Genomic DNA, 7701 nt, shown 5'->3' with positions numbered 1-7701 from the left:
GACCAAAAGCTCTCAGGCTGAAATGGGAGCAAGGGCTCAAATTATACAGTACAGTAGCTTCATTCATAACCACTACATTTCATTAGGATCAAATCCCACCCAACACAAACACTTCTGACTGGTGCGCAGTGCTCCTACATATTAAATATCCCTCAGTCTTTCCCTATCAGCGGTCTGTACCTGCTCACTCTGCAATAAATGGTAACGCCATATGCACCCGGACAGATATTGCTCTTGTGTCAATAAATCGAGCTACATGCACTTGTCCAAAACTGACCACCTGCTGGGGTGGTTTACATACAAGCAGGGCAGTTCTAGTTTTTTATTTGTTAGGCTCTAGGGGATGCCTGCCTCTCCATGTAAACTGAAGAGAGACATAATTCTTACTTGACACTCAAAACAATGGAGTCGGAAGTGCGTTATATCATGAATTTTTTCAGGAATCCACAGTATAATGAAGCTATTGGAAATGAATGGTCATGAAATGAATATTGCATAATCATTACCTGTTTTACATTTATTCATATACATGAGATATGAGTTACAGTAGCGATATCTATACTAGTATGCTTTCTTGCTAGAAACTCTATCTGTTGTTCTTATCTTTGCAACTGTATTGACTACTTTGTATTTTTCAAAAATCTGTGGGTTTTTTTTTAATTCTAGCAAAAAGCACACCAAAACAACAGTTACTCAACCTTGCACAGAGCACCTATTAAAAACTCGTTTTTGCTGAAATAGCTTGATTTTTACTCTGCTATAGAATAACATATCCTACAAGCAAATAATCAATTTCATGTGGCACAACTGATCTACTGTACTGGTGACACTCCAGAGGTTGGAGCAAACTAGGCAATAAATCATCATAAGGCATGTATTATTCATAATATTACTGTCACTGTTTTGTGTATCTTTCACTGACTCATAATCAAGATCTTGCTCTTGTTTACAGGATATGGATTTTGAAAGATTACACGATCAAGTTTCCTAATTAAACCATCTACATATTTACCATATGAAACCATGATAAGAAAAAATTTACATACACTGCATAAGCAAAGATGTGTGTTAAAGTAACAAGCTGAAATACAGATTTTATCTGTACCCACAAAATTGACAACATTATAAACTGCCAGTAGGCTTACTCAAATATTTATCGCACCCGGTTTATCACTACAATAAAATAGTCAAAACAACCTAGCTATGTGAACTGATATCAGTTGATAAGTGAAAGCATGACCTGCGCAGGCAACTAGTTAAGTACACATTACCATAGTTTCTGTACTATATACACAGAAAACTGCCAGGGGGTAACAGTAGTTACAGAATTATAGGGGTGAATGCTACATCTACCAGTGCTACATGTAGTGTCCTTATCAAGTCCTAGATTCTATATATAAAGTCAAGAGAGGGTGTGTCCCCCAAAACTTAAAAGCAGCAATTAGGAGTGCCATACGCCTAATGCAGGGGTGTGCATTTTTTGGACAATCACATAGGCAGATTTTAGTGAAAACAGGAGGGAATTTTTACAGGAAATATGGTTAGTGTAGGTCCGATTCTTAATCATACAAAACCCGGAAGTAGCCCAGCCCATGGCCTCTTCCTGTACGTCGCTATCCGATCAGAAATCTTACGACTCAACATTCGTCATTCCCACTATCTTTATAACACATGTGATTACGAGAATTTATACGTCCCCTGGTAATCCGTTTATGCACGCTATTACTGAAAGGAAGAATATTTCCTGCGATCATAAAAGACGCCGCTTTCAAAGCAGGTGTTTGTAATTTTCTAAACGAGCTTGGAGGATGTTTTCCTCGACATGGGTCACCAGGCCCACCTTACAAGACCTGACCGTCACTTCACCTTGTTATCCCCAGTTTTTTCCGCCGTAAATTTTCCCCAGTGCCTCTCCCTTTAAGCCTCGCAGATGCGGAACCGTTTTTGTAAAGTGGGGTTTGATTGGGATGAAGAGGCACGGCGAGGTAAAATATGACAGATGAAATAGTGAACATTCCTAAAGCTACAACACATCGAGGCGTTACATACCACGGTGGCCCCGACTATGCTCTCCCGAACTGCTTTGGAAACTGTGTCCCGCACTTCGGACGCCCTCTCCTTGCTCAGTCCCTTGGCGAAACTCCTCTTCTCGGTCATCCTGGTGCTTGTCGCCCGCGGCTCGTACAAATAAATGGGCGTGAAAACAAAGAGAAAACGGGACACAAAACTCGCGGACCTCCCGCTATCAAACTTGAACCTTATCCGCCATTTGCAAAGAAATCTGTGCGTGGGGCACCCTGGGAAATGTGTAGATTACAAAAACTGGAATGTTCCTTTATTAAGTAGGGGTGATAGTATATATTGGTGAATCTAGACTGTTATCTGTATACACTTTTGACCACTATAATAATTTTTCTGAAATTTTAAGACGTCTATCTACGTAAAATTGCTTCTTTTTCTATTTTGCTAAGTAGTACAGACCATGATGCATTGACTCTCATTATCAGAACCCCTATCAAATTTAGTATCATCCAAGATGGCAGCCAACAACACAGAAAAGTGGCCGGAGAACCAAAACATTGGAGATTCAGGGCAAAATACGGACGACTGGGCCTCATCAGAGACTTATATCAGCGACGAGGAGCTTCTGAGAGCTGAGAGAGGTGCACTGCACCCTCAAATCAACAACAAACACGGGGGAAGTGTAGATAATGTCCCGGGAAGTGCGAGTGGTTCCGCACCAGCAAAAACAAGCCCGCCAAAATCAAACCAGTGTGGTCAACACACCTGCCCTTGCCGTTCCTCAGCGAAGTGCCCGTCTGTCGAACCACCGATTCACGATTGTCAGGCGGTTTCAAAGGCCAACAGCACCCTTAAAATTGGAGATGAAGGTTCAAGGAATGTCTCATCGCCGGCCCCGCCATTCTCTGAATCACTAACAGATGAAGACTTACTAGAAGCTGCGCTGACGCCGCCATCGCAAGGTAACCAAGACAGGTCAACATGCACGACTACGGACAACTCTCAAGGCATAACCAAGAAATCAATTCCTCCTTCACAAGAAAGTCAGACATCTTTAACCGACAGTGACCTTCTCCTGGTTGGTCTACATGAAGAGTCAAGTTCAGAGTCAAAGGATGATGGGAGCTATGCTGCAAAGAAGAGACGGACGGTGCCACTTTATCTGTACAGGTGGGGCTACCTGTGTGTCACGGATATTTGCTCCCAGAGCTGGTGCGAACAACAGATGGTTTACACCTACGCACCCCCGGGAGACGTTGAAGTGGTAGAGTCCGCCCAGATGAAGAAAGGGGCCACCATGCACAAAGAGAGAGAGTTGGAGGTTCATGATATAGTCCCCATCAAAGTAACAAGTGCAGAGGACTCGTGGGCAGTCAAGCTATTAAACATGATCGCACAAGTGACGATGTTGCAGAGAGGCCAACAATGTGTGAGGGAAATCCATGTGTTTGGAGAACCATTCGACATGGGCATTTTCATTGTTGGTGTCATCGATGAGCTGCGGTACTCGGATAACGGACATTTTGAACTTCTCGACTTCAAGACTCGTGGAAGCAAATCAGTTCCCTCCAAAGCCCAGCAAAGAAAAGAGGGCATACAAGTTGGCCTATACAAGAGACTCTTCGATGACTTGGTACTAGGTAAACTGAAGAAAGAGAGCATTCTGAAACATCTTAAGAGAAGTCCAGATAAACCACTTGGAGAAGAGATCATTGAATATGGGAAGAATGTGGGGATCGCCTGCACAACTTTTGGAGAACTGTTGGACATGGCACTGCTGTTGATGGCACACTCAGACATACCCTGTATCGACAGCTTGAAGATTGAATATCGCTACCAGGATGATGATGATTCGTTCATGACAAAACCAGTGGAGTATAATGACAAGATGATGAGGAGAGAGCTTGGCCACTATTTTGATTTTTGGAAAGGCCAGTCATGACATAAGTTTTCCATTCACACATATGCCTTTGCTACCAACTTGTATGGTCTTAAAATTTCTAGTGTGCCATAAAGACAAATTCAGTGTCTTATAAAATGTAAAATGATTGACATTTATGGTTTCTTTGTTGAGTCTTCATCCTCTTATTTGCTTACAAAGTGTGTAAAGGGCAAGTGCCACATTGTAGTTTTGCTTCTTTTATGTAGTATCCCAGGGCTTGGCTTGAAATATCTGCTGTTTTGTTATTGATATCTGTTTTGTTACTACAGGTGATCGTGAGGTGGAGGGAGTGCAGATAGAGGAGGCCTGGAAGTGTGGGAAGTGTCCGTACGCTGATCTCTGTGAGTGGAGACAGAAGAAGGAAGCAGAGATACAATCTCAACTTCTCCACAAGTGAAGATAGATGCACTAACACTAACTCTTTACAGCTATGTTGTGTTGATGCTCTTGCAAATGATTCTTCTGTACATCAGTCCCAGGAAAGATTGCTGACATGGCTTTACTTCCATTGGAAAAGGAAAAGAAAGGGAAGATAGAGGCAAAGCTACATGGGGTAATAACTTACTAGAATCCAATAATGTCCTTCATACAACAATACAATGATGTAACTAGAACAAGAAGCTGGAACTAACTGGATTACCACTATGAGTGAAGATTGTTAACAATAAACCATCATGTATTTTGAAAGGCTCTTATGAAAAGATTTTAACATGAATGAATTGATGATGATATTTCACAAAAGGATGACGATGTAAAAATGACAAGGAACGTGGGGATGACAAGAATTGGGAAGGTAAGATACGATTATAATAATGATAAGAGTGATCACAGTGATAACTGACAAAAGGACATGATTAATTGAATGAAGTGCTCATCAGCAAATATTTTAAGAGGAATGTATGTGGTAAAGATTGCAATATGTACTACTTAGTATTTGATTCTCAATGGGTTTAATGACTTATTCAGAAAATTAAGGCAAAGTAGCAAATGTTACATATTTATTATTTGTAATGATCCCTCTTAGTGTTGTACATGTAATATATATTTTGAAAGATGTAAATTTATTTGATACAAAGGCTGTAAAGATATACACATGTATGCACATTCCAAGAACCAATTATAACCAACCTAACATTGTTTTAAACCACATGTATGTCCTTACATAGGCAATAGAAAATGAGAAGTACCCAATAAACTATGTACATGTAGAAAACCACCAACTGATGTTTTGTATGTCTATTTTCTTCAAGAGTTTAAATACAACTTTTTCACCTCCCTCCACCATAATTTGTTTTTAAAGCTTTTCTCATAGTTTAATCATGGTTTTCCTTTTTTGACAAACAATTTTCTGATAAGTTCTGTGACACACAGCAACATGATATATCAGCATTCCATATGGTCCCTCCTTTACCCTTACTCCTATGAAATAATTGTAATTCTCACCCTTATCACCTGTTAAGTGTCATGCCAAACAAACGTCAGCCTTCTGGTAATCGATGAAAGATAATTGCTGTAATACCCCTCTGTCATGATAAAGTTATACTCAATATTTCTTTGCAATGTGTTCTCTAGCCTTTCACAAAGGCTACAACTGCATGCTTCATTTGTATCAGACACGTTATGGCTTAAACACGGCGGCCCTTCCTTCCCGCCGCTACTTTAGACATCATGGCGAAGTCGTCTGCTGGCATCTCCTGAGCGGTGGGCGAGCTGTCTACATCTGGGTCGATCAGGTTGTCTCCATCGTCTCCCTGCAGGTACGAAACGATGCAATATTACAGGCCATAAACTTACCCCCTCTGGTGGAACATACCGAAACTGCAGTCATAAACACAGACAGACGGACAGAAACAGCATTTCACTCCATTTGGGTGAAGAGATGGTAAACGATTTTTTTGGGATACGTTTGTGAAGATTAGTCATCCAGGGTAGAAAACTTGAATCAGTGACTGAGATAGTATTTTAGACTTTTCAACTGGATAAAAATCTAATAGCCAAGCGTTTCATTTCCAACACTCTTCATCAGTGAAATGTTTACATAGGATTTCCGGAACAAGAAAGAAAGAAAGGTATAGCCTGGAATCCATCCGTGAACGCTCCGCTCCGTTTCTCCGCTCTGCCTTCACAGAGCGGAGGAACGGAGTGGAGACAAAGCGTTCACGGGTGGATTCCAGGCTAAGAAAGGTATACTAAATAGTCAAAACAAATAACAGTAACTTTTATTCAAAATACAGTAAGTTTCGCCACAAGGATGTATTAAACGATTTACAATCTAAGAAGCCATGCATCTGCTTGAAGTTTACCTTTATGCCGCTGGGCATGATGTGGTAGAACGGGACCCTGCCGGCAGACTTCCCGAGCTCCTCTTCAGCCGGCATCTCGTCCAGTGCCGGCGCCGGTTTCTCTCCCCAGAACGTCTTACAGCTGGTGCAGAAACAGAACAGGATGGACGCCATGAAGATGAAGCCGAGAGACGCCAAAGCGGCGATCAGCAAGTGCGCCCAGACCTTCAGCCCGGGAGGCGTGTAGGTCCCGTGATACACCTGGAGGGAAAGAGGCAAAATCAGTAAAAAGCTCCCGTGAGCAACTCCAAATGTTTCCCTTAATATGAGTGTTCCTACGTAATAGGAATGGCCGTTGTTTCACATCTTGCAGAACCGGCGTCCTATATATCTGCTCATGTTCCAAAAAAATATGTTTTTTTCTGAGTTTCTTCCTAAGATTTGTCTTCTACACTTCAGTCTACACAGTGATGCCACTAAAATGAAGCTTTAATCACAAGTGTAGCATCTACTTAAGAGGTACATTCTAACCAATAAGTTTCCTTTTGCCGGTATTAACTTTTACATCACATATCACAGTTTCAACGCCACCCTTATGTCTGAACCACCTACTGTAATTTGATAGTAACAGTAAAAGTCAACGACAATACCATACACAACCGCACAACTACTAAGTACCTAATACCAGCCCAGAAGAGAACAAGAAATAGCCATGTGCGTGCCTTCAAGTACCAGAGTTATCAACCAAGGATTGAGGTGTTCAAAAATTCATTCTTTCCTAGAACTATTACAGAGTGGAACTCACTGTCACCAAGTACAGCTAGTAGGGGCATTGTCATTAGATAGCTTTAAACAATGTCTAGAGTTAGAACTTCTAGGGTTAGGTGTAACAAGTCGATCGGTGTAATATAGCCAGCTGGTGTGTTACGCCGAAAGACGGTTATACCGGCTATACAGATACAGATACAGATACAGTTTTTTTTATTTTTTTATTCAACAAATAGGACAAAGACAAAGTGGCGCTGCACTCAAGTAAACAGTACTTATATTAACAGCGCCACTTAAACAAACAACATCATATTAACAATGTTTGTCAACAAAACATATACATATACAGATACAGATACAACACTTACTTTACTGGCTACACCCAGGAAGCCCTTGAGGCCCTCGAAGACCTCGTCTCTGTTCTGACTCTTGATTTTGGCGTCGTACGGAGCCCGGATAGTCTCCGTGATGCTGTCCGTCAGAGTCTGGAAGTTGCGCAAACCCGTGGAGATCGTCATCTGGGGGCGGAACGGACCATTTCTTTTTAACATCGTTGATTTTATAATGTTTCTTATAATACTAAAGTCTGAATGGAAACACTTTTATGTTGGTTGGAAAAATCTAGGATGAGAATTTCAGTTCATTTCGATCCCAAATTAGATTTTTTAAAAAGTCGACGGTACTTTT

At 41.2% G+C, this 7701-nt stretch overlaps 2 protein-coding genes across 3 annotated transcripts in view; one reads left to right on the top strand and one right to left on the bottom strand.

Moving 5' to 3' along the window:
- Window positions 1-2503: 2503 nt before the first annotated feature.
- LOC109463993 (exonuclease V-like) lies at window positions 2504-4366 on the top strand. Its single transcript, XM_019760916.1, has 2 exons — window positions 2504-3953; window positions 4234-4366. Exons 1-2 carry the CDS (start codon window positions 2537-2539, stop codon window positions 4359-4361), a joined length of 1545 nt encoding a protein of 514 aa, XP_019616475.1. The 5' UTR covers window positions 2504-2536; the 3' UTR covers window positions 4362-4366.
- A 576-nt stretch (window positions 4367-4942) lies between these two features.
- Window positions 4943-7701, bottom strand: part of LOC109463987 — a 7038-nt gene continuing 4279 nt past the window's right edge. For both annotated transcript variants that reach the window (XM_019760906.1, XM_019760904.1), the window contains 3 exons: window positions 7383-7532; window positions 6268-6507; window positions 4943-5715 (listed from right to left, as the gene is read on the bottom strand). In XM_019760906.1, coding sequence (XP_019616465.1) covers window positions 5590-5715; window positions 6268-6507; window positions 7383-7532 — 516 coding nt within the window. In that variant the 3' untranslated portion in view covers window positions 4943-5589. The remainder of the gene's footprint in view (window positions 5716-6267; window positions 6508-7382; window positions 7533-7701) is intronic.

Source organism: Branchiostoma belcheri, unplaced genomic scaffold (assembly GCF_001625305.1).
Source record: "Branchiostoma belcheri isolate BF01 breed outbred unplaced genomic scaffold, Haploidv18h27 scaffold13, whole genome shotgun sequence".
Classification (NCBI taxonomy): Eukaryota; Metazoa; Chordata; class Leptocardii; order Amphioxiformes; family Branchiostomatidae; genus Branchiostoma; species Branchiostoma belcheri.
The sequence above is the reverse complement of the archived record's forward strand: the minus strand, read 5'-3'. Positions and strand labels throughout refer to the sequence as shown.

Excerpts from the sequence above, each read along its gene's own strand:
- LOC109463993 (XM_019760916.1), top strand. The coding sequence starts at position 2,537 with ATGGCAGCCAACAACACAGAAAAGTGGCCGGAGAACCAAAACATTGGA. Across the intron at positions 3,954-4,233 it reads CTATTTTGATTTTTGGAAAG|GTGATCGTGAGGTGGAGGGA; the intron begins GCCAGTCATGAC and ends TTGTTACTACAG.